At 40.2% G+C, this 14,852-nt stretch overlaps 1 protein-coding gene across 1 annotated transcript; it reads left to right on the top strand.

The window, feature by feature from the left end:
- The first annotated feature begins 3,227 nt into the window (after window positions 1-3,227).
- Window positions 3,228-12,928, top strand: ppp1r1c (protein phosphatase 1, regulatory (inhibitor) subunit 1C). Its single transcript, XM_061087741.1, has 6 exons — window positions 3,228-3,380; window positions 4,847-4,904; window positions 6,549-6,586; window positions 7,591-7,645; window positions 10,496-10,696; window positions 12,867-12,928. Exons 1-6 carry the CDS (start codon window positions 3,300-3,302, stop codon window positions 12,926-12,928), a joined length of 495 nt encoding a protein of 164 aa, XP_060943724.1. The 5' UTR covers window positions 3,228-3,299.
- Window positions 12,929-14,852: the final 1,924 nt, after the last annotated feature.

Raw genomic sequence — 14,852 nt, 5'->3', positions numbered from 1 at the left:
ATATTATTAGTGAATAAACCTTTTACTGTTGGGCCTCGGTTGTTCTCTTTCAGCTTTAAGTTTGTGTTTCTTTCAGTTACTGAGCAGCGATGTGACGAAAGAATGAGTGAAGCAATCACAGGTGGAGGTGAGTCAGTGTGGAATCATTCAATAAACTAACAACCAATGTCCTGATGGAAAAATACCAACCACCATCCATTGTTTTGTGTGAACAGAGAAAACTACAGGACTCATGTCAGAGTCCAGAGACTTGACTGAAGATCAGTCTGCAGACGCAAACACACAACTGAAGGTAAGTGCTAATATTTTTATTATTATTTCACATCACAACCTGTAAACAAACCTCTAAACCTTTGGTTAGAAATGATCTAATCTGACAAGGGTCACCACATATTTTATTAAACTGCTTTTTTGTCTCAGTAGATAAATGAAACTCCTGCAGGAACCTTTTTAACAATTAAATAATCACCTTTCCAGAGAACTTTATTCAAATTTAAAAAAGTCCTGTAGACTTAAAACTCTAACTTTTAAATGCTTTCCTTAAATGAAACATACACACAAAATGCATAACATACGTTTTGCATTTTGCATTTCACTTTTTACTCACTTTTTATATCTTTTATCTTTTATATATTTTTATATAGATATGTTTATGTCTAAATAAATGTTACTTTGTATAAATATTAGGAAAAGTGAGTAAATAAGAAGTAAATAGTGAATAAATATATATTGTTTTTTTATAGTTTTTCTTATGTGTGGTGTATTTATTGTGTTTTTATGTTTCTATGTTCATTGTATGCACCAATAAACAGCACAAATTCCAGGTAGGTGTAAACCTACTTGGCAATAAATGCCTTCTGATTCTGATTCTGATTCTGATTCAGTCGTCTGATCACCAGTGTGAGTGACTGTCCTTGTCTCTGTGTTCAGTCCAGATCCAGCCCTGTGCCCCTCAGCCTGGCTCGCTGTGCCGCCTGCTACAACCACAAGTCCAGCACCGTGTCCTGGCGAGCGGACACCGGCGAGTCCAGCTCCTCGGCTGAAGACTCGGGTCCAGAGGGGGAGGACGAAGAGTCGGAGGCAGAGTCCAGCTCCTCCAGCTCCAGCAGCTGCAGCAGCGCCCGGGACGAGGGGCCTGAACCCGAGAGGAGTGGAGATGCTGCTGAGGAGGAATCCAGAGGAGAGGGAGGAGGAGGAGGAGAGGGAGGAGGAGGAGAGGACGGTGATGAGACGGTAGAGACGTCAACCAGGCAGGAGGATAAGAACAAGCCTCCCTCCCTAACTCCTCACCTCCTCCCTAGCTCCCTCCTGCCTCGCCCCCCCCAGGTCGTCTCCACCCTCCACCTGCAGGTGCTCCCTCAGAACTGTGGTGATGATGAAACGCTCTTCAACATCCGAGAACTCCGACCTGAGAGAGAGGAGGAGCAAACACAGAAGGGTAACGGAGGAGGAGGAGGAGGAGGAGGAGGAAGCATCTACAAGCTTCTGCCTCCACAGCCGCATCAGTACCAGCAGTTGATGTTACCATGGCAACACATGTCACAACCAACAATACAGCAACATCTTCTTCATCAACATCTACTTCAGAGACCTGGACACCTCTCAGATCAGGGTCAAAGGTTACCACCTCCCTCATGCACACGCCCCCCGACACCGTGCACGCCCCTGTGGGCACCGAACCCACCATACACACACACACACACACTCAGTCTGCAGCCCTGTTGGCGCTGTCGCTACGTGCACCCCCCAAATACACACTGCAGCTATTAACCAGGTGAGTCCGACTGTGCAGCAGTGGACAGGACCACGCGTGCGCGCGCGTGCGTACGTGCATGTGTGTGTGTGTTTGTGTGTGTGTGTGTGTGTGTGTGTGTGTGTGTGTGTGTGTGTGTGTGTGTGTGTGTGTGTGCGTGTGCGTGTGCGTGTGCGTGTGCGTGCATGTGTGCGCGTGTGTGTTCTGTGTTGACGTGGTGGAAATATTGTGATGTCATATTGTGTGTCTCTAATTGAAAGTGTAAAATAGTATGCTTTGTTTTGATTAAAATGTGATATATCTGTGACATCAGAACTTCTGCTGCATTTTTTATGTGTGAAAACAAGTTCAGTGAAATCTTAATTATTTGTGTTTGTATGAATTTCGAGAGGTACTTGTTCTCTTCTTCTGTTTCTTTACTTCGACAAGTATTTAATGAATTAAATGAAAATACTTCCTGCAGTTCAGCTTTGACGTGTGAAGAAGAAATCAACTCTTACAGTAACTGATATAAGTGTAAAGAGCAGGTGAGACAAAAAGGTCACAGCTGTCGTTTCTGTCTGACGTTCAGTTTCCACACAGACACACAAACACACACAAAGACACAAACACAAGAGGCTCTTTGTGTGATGTGTCCACCTACAGTAGCCAGTAAGTCTCTCCAGATGTCTCCACTGAGACAAAGTGTTTCCACTGAGACTGCCAACAACACACTCACACTCACACACATAAACTGACACACACACACAGTGAAAAGGATGCAGGAGAACAATAATTGTTGGAGAGATTTTAAGTTCCTGCCTGAAGGTGATGATTTTTGTGCGTTTAGTGAACGTGTGAGTCTCAATTAATCATTGGTCAAATGTTACTGTCACAGAGATGGTTGTGTGTTTATTTGTGTTTGTGATGGTTTGTTTGTTTGTTAGTCAGCCGATTTACACAAAGGAGCAATGTAAAAAATAAATAAAAGAACACATTAAAAGAATAAACACATTTTTAAGAAAATTTATTTGACTTTGTTGTCGGGCCCATGTCCAATCTGTTAACATGGAGGAGGCTGGGTTTGTGACCTATGATGACAGACTCATACTATACATGTGCACCACAAAACAACACTTTAATATGATGTCATCAGAATAATCTCTTATCAGTATTTAAACCAAATATCCGGACTCTGATATGAGAAGGTTAAATCTGTAAAAGTCATAAAGCTGCAGTCAGGAGCCTTGAACTCTTTTTATTTATCTTCAGAACAACATTATGAAAATCTCACTTCTCCTTTCTGACTCGATTTCACGTCTTCACGCTTCATCAGTGTTTTGGAAAACGCTGCAATAACTGATCTTCTATTCTCTCGCTCTCTCTCTCTCAGTCTGTCAATTAGTGATAATGGACCCCAGCAGCCAAGAGGAGACCACTCCCTCCCTCTCTGCTCCCTCCTCCTCACACACACACACATACACAGACACACACATAGACAGACACACACACACACTCTCTCTCTCTCTTTCCGTCTGTCTTTCTTTCTACCTCTCAGTCTGTGATAATGGAGCCCAGCAGTCCGAAGAAGATCCAGTTTGCTGTGCCTCCTCTGCAGGGACAGCTGGACCCACAGGCCGCCGAACATGTGAGTGTGTTTCTGTCCCTGTGTGTGTCCCTGTGTGTGTCCCTGTGTGTGTGTGTGCTGTGCGTCCATGGGGCTGAATGGGGCCACTATCCCTGATCCTGTGAGGAATGTACAGTGTGTGGGTGCAGATCAGCATGTGTGCGTATGTCACATCTCATGAAAACTGCTGATTGTGTGTGAAACGTGTGTAACTGTCATGTTACCACTGAGCTGTGTGAGACACTTTGAGGTGTTTTGTGTGTTTGTGGTTTGTTGTGTCACATTTTCCTTGTTTGAGTGAGAATTAAAAAATAAAATATACTAATAAACTGTTACTACTCTACATTCCTGAGATATTTGCTGCAGTTACAGTCACACATGTTCTGATCCATGTGCTGTTGACGTGTTTACATGTTGATGTGAGCAGCAGCAGCTGATGATGTAAACGTGACGCTCTGACGGGGACATGTACGTACGTTACACCCACTCCTGTCACGCTCGATCTGCGGCCGATGCCAGTTTATGCCCATTCTCTCAGGGCGCGTGCAGAGAGGCATTCTGGGAAAACACAGGATGTGACAAACAGAGCGAGCCTTCACGAGTAGAGGTGTAGAAGTCAGGTAGAGAGACGTGAACCCCACAGGTCTGTTTGTAACGTGAACAGGAAACAGAAGCTTCTCCCACAGCTTCTGTTTAACTCGCTGATGTCTTTACGAGGTGTTCAGTCACTGGAAGCAGGAAGTCGTTCGCTTTTAAGGAAGCTGGTAAATGAACAGTGACAGATTAGGGCCCCTCAGTGTGTGTGTGTGGGTGTGTGGGTGTGTGTGTGTTTGTTTGGAGGGTCTCTGTGTTGGAAACCCGTCTCCAGGACTTAAAGATAAATGTCAGTGATGTTTTTTTTACGAGATACCATCTTGTAAACCTCCAGTCGCTCGTCCAGGATGACGATGAACGTCCACATTCCTCTGAGCAAGAGCTGAGAGTCTTTATATTTACACTATAGTAGGTTAAACCCTGAGCTTTACATCATTGACAATTTGATCAGTGTAGGTTTTAGAAGATTCACATTAAAACCATGAGGTAGACAACATAAAGAAAATCTGTTTTTATGGTGATTCCTTTATTATATTTGCTATTTGCAGTATGAGTGAAAGTCTTTATAATCCTGAATAACGTGGGTCCTAAAGCTCTAAGTGGTAAATTATGTTTTTAAGATTCATTTAAAATAATAAACTGAATTCGACTTGTAACTGCTAAAGTATCCATTGTGTTTTTATTGTGTAAGAATCAGGGCAGAGTTGAGATTTGTGTTTTAAAAGCCTAATTACACATACAGTAAAACTTTATTTGTATTTTAATTTTATTTGTGTGGCACCTTTCACACTGAAGGATGCAAGACATGGTCCAGAGCACCAGGAGATGTTTTGGCTTTCAATAATCATTCAAAGAAAGAGAAATAGAAAATGATTTGTGTGTGTTCACCTCAGATCCGCCGCAGACGACCGACTCCTGCGACTCTGCAGATCTACAGACAACCTGGCACAGGTGAGAACAGGGGGGGGGGGGGGGGGGGGCGAAGAAAGAGAGAGATGAGTGGGTGAGAGGAGTAGATGTGGGGGGGAGGGGCGAGGGGGAGGTAGAACTGAAAAGCAGCGACTATAATGGAACCTTTATTAGATTTGTGCTGCAGCTTTTTGTAAAGTGATCCCAGTGTTCAGACTGATGGATGCCTCAAGTGTGTGTGTGTGTGTGTGTGTGTGTGTGTGTGTGTGTGTGTGTGTGTGTGTGTGTGTGTGTGTGTGTGTGTGTGTGTGTGTGTGTGTGTGTGTGTGTGTGTGTGTGTGTGTGTTTGTGTTTCATAAATCCCCCCACACAGGAACCAACTGATTGAATAATCGGCCTAATTCCATTCTGTGAGCTCAGCTCTGTGAGTCTGGTTCCAACAAGCTGGAGGAACCTGATGTGTTATTAAACAGAGATTTTTCTCACAAACTGAGAAATCAAAATCTTTGAATTTACCAAATATTAAATTGACCATTTCAGAACTTTACGTCTTTGTGGAAACTGCAGATCTGGATTGAGACTGAATTATTCTCGGTTGTCTCTTGACTTGAGGTCGAGCTTCGTTCCAGAAGTTCACAGATTTTCTTTCTCAGTTCTTGGTCCCAGTGAGAGAGATGAGTTCCAGCTGCAGCTGCACAAACACACTGAGCTGCTCAGCCTCAGAATAACAAGTGCACGTGTTTTACTGAAAATAACCGTTTTCTATAAATGCGAATATTCTCTGAAAGTTTTAAAGGACCTTACAGATCTTTGTTGTCAACGAATCCCATTCAAACGCTAACAAATTAAACTAAGAAGAAGAACGTAGCTTCACTATGACTCACCCATCAACACAGGTTCACTGGAATCAGCTCAGTAGTTACTGAGTAATCCTGCAAACAAACAAAGAAAAGATCTCAAACCTCCACTGACACTGAACAGTCTCCATCAATTATTATCTTTCCATTAAGATCCATGAATTAATTTATTACACAAACAAACAAACAAATTAACACGACACAGAAAAGCTTCAGACCACAAGAGGAAACAAAACCATAATGATCCATTATCCTACCTGACCACTGTGGTTTGGACGAGCAGAGGTGAGAACAGAAACCCCTCTGTGTGTGTGCGTGTGTGTGTGTGTTTGTGTGTGTAAAAAACCTGGTTCCTTTGGGCTGCAGAGTTCTCATCCAGGTCTGAGAACTATTAAAAACACATGAACTGTATACAACACAGTTCTCTACGTCATCATGAACACACACACACACAAACACACACACACACACACACACACACATTTTTCACCTGCAGGTGTCAAAGACGTTATTGTTCAGTTCCAGGAAATCCTGCAAACCTAATTTACAATTCAAAATCTGCACTTTCTGATCCTGTGGAAATCACCTCCCAGTCGTTTGTTCCGCACGATCCCAGCGTCGCTTCGAGCTTCAGAGGAAACGACCACGACCCAACCTGACAGCTGTGGTTTGGACCAGCAGACGTGTTGATAAACGTTTCTCAGGCTGAAAAATGTGTCTGTCATGCAGAATAACAAATAGCAACGTGTCAGACATTTGGAAAAATGAACTTCTGAAAAATGAGTAAAAAGAGAAATTGCTCACTGCTGCCGTCTGGTCTTTCCTGCAGATGTTGGAGATCAGAACAACGCCAGCGGAGAATCACAGGTTTGTTAAGTGTGGATGTGAAGTGGAGAAAAACACATAGCAGCTGGAGTCAAACCTCACGTCTGGAGCATTGATGGAACCAGTAAAGATAATGTCAGAATGTACTGGAGAAAACTAAAGTTTATTTGGAATAACTCTGGTTGAAGCTTCAGTCGACATACATTTATTTTCCCAGACTCGTATGAGGTCACTGTGACCTTTGACCCCTGGAATCTAATCAGCTCATCTTTGAGTCCTAGAAAATATAAAATAATTCCCAAGAGGCAGAGTTGAGATGATTTGTGAGGTCACTGTGATCTTGACCTTTGCCCTTTGACCACCAAATCTAATCAGTTCTTCCGTGAGTTTAAGTGAACATTTCTGACAAATTTGAAAGGATTCTCTCGAGTCATTCTGGAGTTTTATCGTTCACAATGTAAATAAAAGGGTTTTGTGAGGTCACAGTGACGTTGATCTACGAACACCAAACTCTAATCAGAGGATCTTATAATCTAAATGATTCTCACAAATTTGATTTTGTTCTTGAGATATTCCTGCTACATTCAGTCCTCCTGACACCTTGACGTTTCACTTTGACGTCTCTCCATCATCACTGTTTACCTTCAGTTCATCATAAAGTTATGAAGTGTAAAGATAAAGTTTTTATTCACAGATTTCATCATCGTTTTGTGACCTTTAAGCTTCTCAGCGTCTGTGGTCTGAAGCTCCTGCAGATTAACTGACTCAGTGTTGTTTCACCATAATAAGATTAGGAAGAGCAGCACGGTGCATCCTGTCCTGACCCAGCTGGATATTAATATTTCATCATGAGCATCAGAACAGAACGCATCCATTGTCTGTTACATTATGTTGAAGAGCACAGTCACTCACTGAGGATGTGTCTCACTCATCCTTCGTCTTTTTGAAAATCTTTGTGTTTTTAATATAAATCTATATTAAAATCCCCTGATTTCTCCTTCTACTGTTTCTGATCAGGTTCTAATTGGTTTTCTTCTGTTCTGCAGGAGTCAGATTCGTCTCAGAGGAAGCAGAGCACCTTCGCCCCCCCCACCATGAAAGGTAAACACGGGACACTCTTCACTTTCCCCTGATTCTGCAGAATGTGTCTGCAGGTTTATCAAAGAAATCAAATCAATATCCCCACTGTTCAAAGTCTTAAAGAGAAACATTCACGATGAGAGTTAAAACTCATTCAACGTCTTTCAGAGTAAAAAACTTTTCATTCTGGATTATTTTACTCACTTTGGTTCTGAAAGTGGATTTAAAGAAAAACCAGATCAAACTTTATTTAATAAGCTATGTTTCAAAAGTAGAAGAACACATTTTTACTACAGGTTATGTTTCATCTATGTTTGTTTGTCTGTTATTTAGCAGGATTACGCAAAAACATTTAAAATCTGGGCCAAATCAGTGAATTATTTTTCATAGAATAATTAATTATTCTTGATATTTACTAGTGTTTCAAATTTGGTGCAGATCCAAACTAAAATCTGGCTAATTGAAATGTTCTGCTGTGCGAGAAGCCTTCTAGTTTTGATCTGCAACAAATCGCTCATAAAGAATTTATGGAATCTTTCCTGATCTTTCTTCCTCATGCTCGACATTGATTCAGACGTTTTTGCGTAACAACAACAAACACAGTTGAAAACCTCCTCGGTTGAGGGAAAAGGAGTTGTGAGACATTTAGGAGAAACGTACTCAGATATGCATCAGTTCATATATATATATATATATACAGTATATATATAAATAATCTGCATGTAATCTATGTGAGATGACTTCACATGTCAGTTCTGCCTCTATGTTCCTGAACATCTGCTGCAGCTGTGTCCACAGTCTCTGCTCAGTCTCTCTGTGTGTTTGCTTTCTGTGTGGACGTTGTGTTTTTGTTTTAGTACACAACGATGGTCTCTCTGTTTCTGGTCCCCCCCCCACTCTCCTGTTTTCTTTGTCCTGGTTTTGGTCTCAAGTCTTTGGTTTTGTTTTTCAGCCTCACGTCGGTACATCTGGCAGAAGGATGGGGGGCTCTTATTTTTTTACTTTAAATCACAATATCAAAATGTTCTGCTGCAATTTCATACATTTAAAAAACTGAGAATTTCCCCTTAAATAGTCAAACAAGTAGAAGTTAAACTTTTTAAGGATTAGACAGTTGTTATTATATATTTTTTCGTTGTCAACTCGAGGTCAAACTCTGTCTTGAGTCTGAGTCCAAACCTGGAGGATCTCGTCCCTCTGAGACTGAATCAACCTCCTCGGCCAATCAGCAGAAAGTAGTCCCTTGACACTATAATACTTGGAAGTATAAATACACGCCAAAGTACACAGAAATAGACCAGAACTCTAAAGATGATTAAGTGATTAGTCGACCAACAGAATATTTATAGACAAGCTCCAGACTTAAATGCTGTCCTGCTGCCACGTGATTGGCTGACTGGATAGTTGCATAAACACACTTGTGTAAAGGTTCCTAATAAAGTGCTTGATTAAAATAAAAAGTTCTGATTCAAGCTTTAACCTGTGGAGACGTCGAGCAAAGAAACTAAACAAGTGACACTGAACTGAAGAGTTTAAAGAACGTGAATCATTGAGCTGGTGTTGTTTTGAAATCGTCGACTCTACGAATGCATTCTGATGGATCTGATCTCTGAAACACTGGATGATGTTGTTTTTTTAATCCTCACTCGTGCTGAATAATTTATAAAACAATTGAAGAGCTTCTCCATCACATCACATGTGATTCTGCCTGTAAGACAGTGACGAGCTCAGAGTGACGCTGCTGCAGAGGGTTAGGATCCCATTAGAAACCGAGTGGAAAATGAATTCTGTCTTTTGAGGTCGTTGTTAAGACAATAACGTGAGTTCAAGTGTTGATGATTCTGCTAAGTTTGGTTTTGAGTAGTTGTAAAGGGGCGATACGTCATAATTGACAGCTGACACTGAGATTCACCAATTTGTAAGAGCACCTGATTTTAAAGGGGAATCGGACGCAGACCTTTAATTGGTTTATTGCATGATCACCATAAATTAACCTATGATTAATTAATAGACCAAGTGAAAACCTTTTGGTGCAGTGACCTTATGTATAAATGAAAACTTGAAAAAGAAAAGGGAAGAAAGAGAGGAAGAAAATACATAATGGTGCAGAGCTGAGTGCAGCGCGGAGCTGGTTCCGGGAAGCGGAGACTGTAAAAGCTTTTCTTTTTTATTGATTGTGTGTACGTTTGTGTGTGTGTGTGTGTGTTAGTGTGTGTGTGTGCGTGCACTCTCTCATAAATCCCTCTGAACAGAAACCGACTGATTGAATAATCGTTCTGAATCCAGCTCAGTGAGCGTTTTACATTCTGTGGGATCAGGAAAAATTTGTTTGCATTTCTTAATCTATTTTAATTAATTAAATAAAGAGGTTTTATTGTCACACTGTGGTTTCACAGCGTTTGATGCTTTGTTTTTCATGTCAAGGCTAAAATGCAGTTTTTATTAGACTTTCTTTGTCTTTAAATTCATATCATAATTCTAATATACAGACTTAAGAGAACATAACTCAGGAGGAGTTTAAACGTTGGAAGCTGCTTTACAAGATAGATATCAACATGAAAGTTTACATTAAATCAGGTTTTGATTGGAATAAGTTCGACAGTGAAATAGCGAAACTTCCTCCATAAACATCTACAGTGAGATGAACTTCTCTTCAGTCGACTACTAGTGGCTGCTGAGCTGAATATTTATGTTTTTTGAGTTACTTTTCATCGATTGGTTTTCTCCTAAATTTTTGAGTTCAGATATTTTTCCCCCATTTTTTAAATCTAAGTTTTGATTTTTAAGTCTCGATTTTAATCCCCTCCCACTTTGTTGCAACATGCCTGTAGTTGAAGCGTCTCTCCACTAGAGGTGCTCTTCTCTCCTCAGAGCTTCAGCTGGGGGTGGAGCAACATCTCCTGGGGGCGGGGCTGAGCGAGACGGACGGTGGCCAGCTGAGCCCAATCACAGCGCAGCTCTATGCCACCGGTCCTCTGTGGGCCAATCACAACGGGCCAGAGGAAGCCAACGGGAACGAGGTGCCGTTAGCCAATCAGGAGAGAGGAGTGGCCGAGAGCAACAGTTTAGGGGGTAAACTATTTAATTTAAGACAGCAACACAAAACACACATTTTGAACAGCGAACGCAAAGATAAAGTAGAATTAGTTTTTACAACAAAAGATTGTTCTCAATGTCGTTTGTGTCGGAGCCAAAACGATCGTAACAAGATTCTTCAAAGGAAAATAAATAAAACTAAGAGCTTTTAAAAACCTTTATCGTTCGGTTCTTCAAATTGTCGTTAGAGTTTTTCCTTTCGTCTCGACAACAGATCACAAAACACAACAGATTAAATATGAAAACTTCAAACTGAAAAGGTTCCTGCTTTCGACAGAGATTGTTGCTGATTGGCTGAGGAAGGAAATGCTGCTTTCACGTGAGGCGTGTTTCCTTCCTGTTTCGTTTCCGTTTGTCCAATCAGTTGCGATCTGTGACCACAGCAGGTATTGGCTGTTGTGTCTCGTTATCTGTTTATTGCCTTTTTTGTTGTCGTTGCCAAAAATTGATGTGTGCAGCTTTGAGCTTTTTGTGTTGCGTTCGCTCAACAAAGAAACAAATACAAACACAGACACACACTCACTGTGTGTTACTAATAACTCACTGTTGTGTTGTTTCATTCACTTACACTCTGCTCTTTAAACACCACTAACTCCTCTCTCTCTCTCTCTCTCTCTTTCTCTCTCTCTCTCTCTCTCTCTCTCTCACTCTCTCATCCTCTCTCTCTCTCTTTTCTCCTCCTCACCATCTATCACTTTTCTATCATCTCCTTTTCTCTGCTTCTGTCTCAGATTTGTCACGTGACCACAAACAGGAAGCGTCCAGTCCTGACTCTGTTTCCCGATAGCCATCTCTACTTCTTCTCCTTCATCTCTCCATAACCGACCTCCTCCTCCTCCTCCTCCTCCTCCTCCTCCTCCCCCTCCTCCTCCTCCTCCTCCTCTTTTCCTGCCGCTGTTCATCAGATCATATTTAACTCGCTGCTTCTCTCCTGCACATCAACACTGTGTCGTCCATCTGATGGCGGCTCTGCCTCACTACACACATACTACACACACACACGCACACGCGCACACACACACACTACACACTACACACTACACACACACACACACACAAGTTAAATGTTCAGAATCAGTGGAAACTTAAATACTGAAGGTGAAGTTTTGCGTGTGTAGAAACAGCTGTGAATAAAAATGTAATATATTGGAACGTTTACTGAAAGTCAGAGTGTTATTACCCTGCATGTGTGTGTGTGTGTGTGTGTGTTTGTCCGTGTGTGTGACTTTGCATGAACTGGTTGAGTTTAGAGGTTTTGGTTGGATCGTCTACAACGAATGTGTGTGTTTGTACAAAATAACTCAACAACACATGGAAAGATCTTCAACAAACTTGGCAGGCTCGTTACCTGAGAGTTTATCTCCACATGATTAATTCTCCGAGCTGATCTATCAAGGTCAAGAAAAATATGTTTTGAAAAACACGACAATCGAAAGATCAACAAATGATTCGTATGAAGTCGAGTGACGTCATGAAGAAGTTATGAATACATCAGTCCGATGTGGGAAACGTTTCCTCTTCAAACCTGTGTCCAACTTTTCATGCATCAACACTTTCATTCATTTCTGTTTTTCTGCCACAGACGGATTTACTGTGGTTCAGGTTTGTTCTTGGAGGTTTAAGCAGGTTTTTCCTGTTGATGCTGAGTTTTGACGTGAAGCAGGAAACTTGATGATTTATTCAGGCGACACGATTCTTATTCTTTTCAGTCACAGGTTTATTCCAGTTTCCTTCCAGGTAATAACTGTTTGTGCACATGTGATTAATTATGTGGTTTAAAATTAATTTTAATGTTTGATTTGTTCGGTATTTACAGGGATATTTACACTTTAAGTGAGTAAATGGGAAATTTTATTGGAAGGTATTAAACAAGAATAGTAAATTAAACGGATACCATCACTTAATGTGTCATTTTTAGAATCTGCTGTTTGTAGTGATGATGTGGTAAAAAAAAACATATTCAGGCTTTTAGCAGCTTAAATCTGACAATAAAAGTTTTGATAACTGAATTATATTCTAAGACAGTTTTTCTTGGAGGCCCGCCACAGTTTCAAATTGAGGAACCTCCAAAATGTATTTAAAGGTCAGTAAGTGTCTTGTTTTTATTTAATAATGTTAAATCTAAGTTGAGTTTTTGTTTGTGCAGGGAAACTGGATAGTGCTGTGCCCGAGGAGGAAGAGGAGGAGAACATCCCTCAGGACGACTGATCCAGGGATGAATTTACCTCTTTTGTTATTCTGGACGAACCAACATACGAACTCCAGCTTCAGCTCAGCAGCAACACGACAGGACTTTGATTTTCAGTGGAGAGCCGATCAGGAACCATGTGACAGCAGCTTCTCCCAGTCGAACCAGTGAGAAACCAGAGCTGACATCACTGAGCACATCCACACAAACTGAAATCCACTTTTACTCTTTACGCTGTTCGACCTGCTTCAAGGTGGAAGTTAATTTTTTACTTTGGTCAAATTAATAAAATTCATTCAGAGGATAAAACCACTGATTTGTCACCAACATCAAGTTACTAGGAAAATAAATTAAAAAACGTAATGTTAATTAAAACTGAAAACAAGCATACTTACTAGAAGTATGTATTAATTATTGTCATAATCCATTAATCCTGTTTAGTTTTGTCAAGAACCCAAAGAAATATTCAGTTTAAAAAGCATCAAACTGTTTCTTTGCAGAAGCTGTAGCAAAGACAAACTGTCACTTTTTCTGTTTTTAATTGAAATATTTAGTAAAAATGAATCAGAACGGTGCTTAAACTGCCGACAGCTGATTTCATGTTTTTAAATGTTCAGTGTGACCCGACGTTTAAAGATGCTCGACACCAAACACCTGTAAAATACATCAGCTTAGATAAAACTGAGAATATAAAGCAATAACTTAAATACTTGCAGCTTTTAGCTTTTAGCATAAAGACAATTTGACCTGTGTTTATTATAACGTGTGTTTTTCCTGCAGTGACAAAATGATATTTGATGACTGACAGTTTCAACTGAGACATTTCGTTTTTTTAATCTTCTGTATATCCAGTTTGTTTCTTTGTGACTTTTTTTTAGTTTTTATCACTTACAGCAATAACATGTCACCTGTGATTTTCTACACAATAAAACCTTAGAATAAAAAACCTCTGACATCATTTAACTTCATTACTTCTTTATTACAGCAGTGTTTTCTTAGGGAGCCCCCTGGTGGCCTTTGTGAGACACAGCAGGAAAACACCTGTCTCACTGCAACATTTATACATTTGTTTATATAAATAAGACTGATTCTTCTTTTAAATCTTCTCTTATCAAAGCTTTTCTAAATAAACATAAGCTCTTATTAAAATGGCTTAATCATATATATCTGTATTTTGATAATCATAATATATAATTATATTCATGTTGAAGGTTTTATATAATTTGATTAATATAATTGTCTCAGACACCCAAAGATTAATTTTGTCGAATGGAACCAAATTCCTTTTATATTCAAAGGGAGGTGAGACGAGGTTTTAATGAAGAAAAAGCAGAAAGTTTCCATGAACTGTTTTTAATTCCAGCCGTCTGTACTCAGGGTTGAACTTTTACTTTTTAATTAACATTTCTGCAGTGTTAATAATGTGGAATTAAAATCTTATTCAACACCTCTTTCATTGTCGCACAGGTAATACAAATATTTATTATATAGTTTAGACTAGAGTATGACTGTCTCTCAGAAAACATGTAATCATTAACAAACATTGTAGAATTCAATCTCTGCCTCCAACAGGACTGAGAAAAATACTTAAGATGGACCCTTTATTTAAATGCCTTTTAAGAGGATGTTTATATTTCAATAGCTGCAGATCCCTTTGATACTTTTAACTTCTGTAAGTGATCAGTGACCGAGGTGAATCCGTCAATCCTGCATTTGTGGATGTCGATGCAATTAAGTCTTAATTAACGACGGCAGCAGGTGAATCAGGTCCGATTTCTTTAAGAGGAAAAGTGTTTTATATTAAAGCTTGTGCGACAGTTATTTCTAACTTAAAACTGAATTTTCTAAAGACATTTGTGACATTTAATCGAGCATGATTTGGTTTTATCAGCTAAGTAAGAGCTGAACATTTAAATTCAAATCACTTCTCACCTCCACCAGGAT

This window comes from Limanda limanda, chromosome 15 (genome assembly GCF_963576545.1).
Source record: "Limanda limanda chromosome 15, fLimLim1.1, whole genome shotgun sequence".
Lineage (NCBI taxonomy): Eukaryota > Metazoa > Chordata > Actinopteri > Pleuronectiformes > Pleuronectidae > Limanda > Limanda limanda.
The sequence above is the reverse complement of the archived record's forward strand: the minus strand, read 5'-3'. Positions and strand labels throughout refer to the sequence as shown.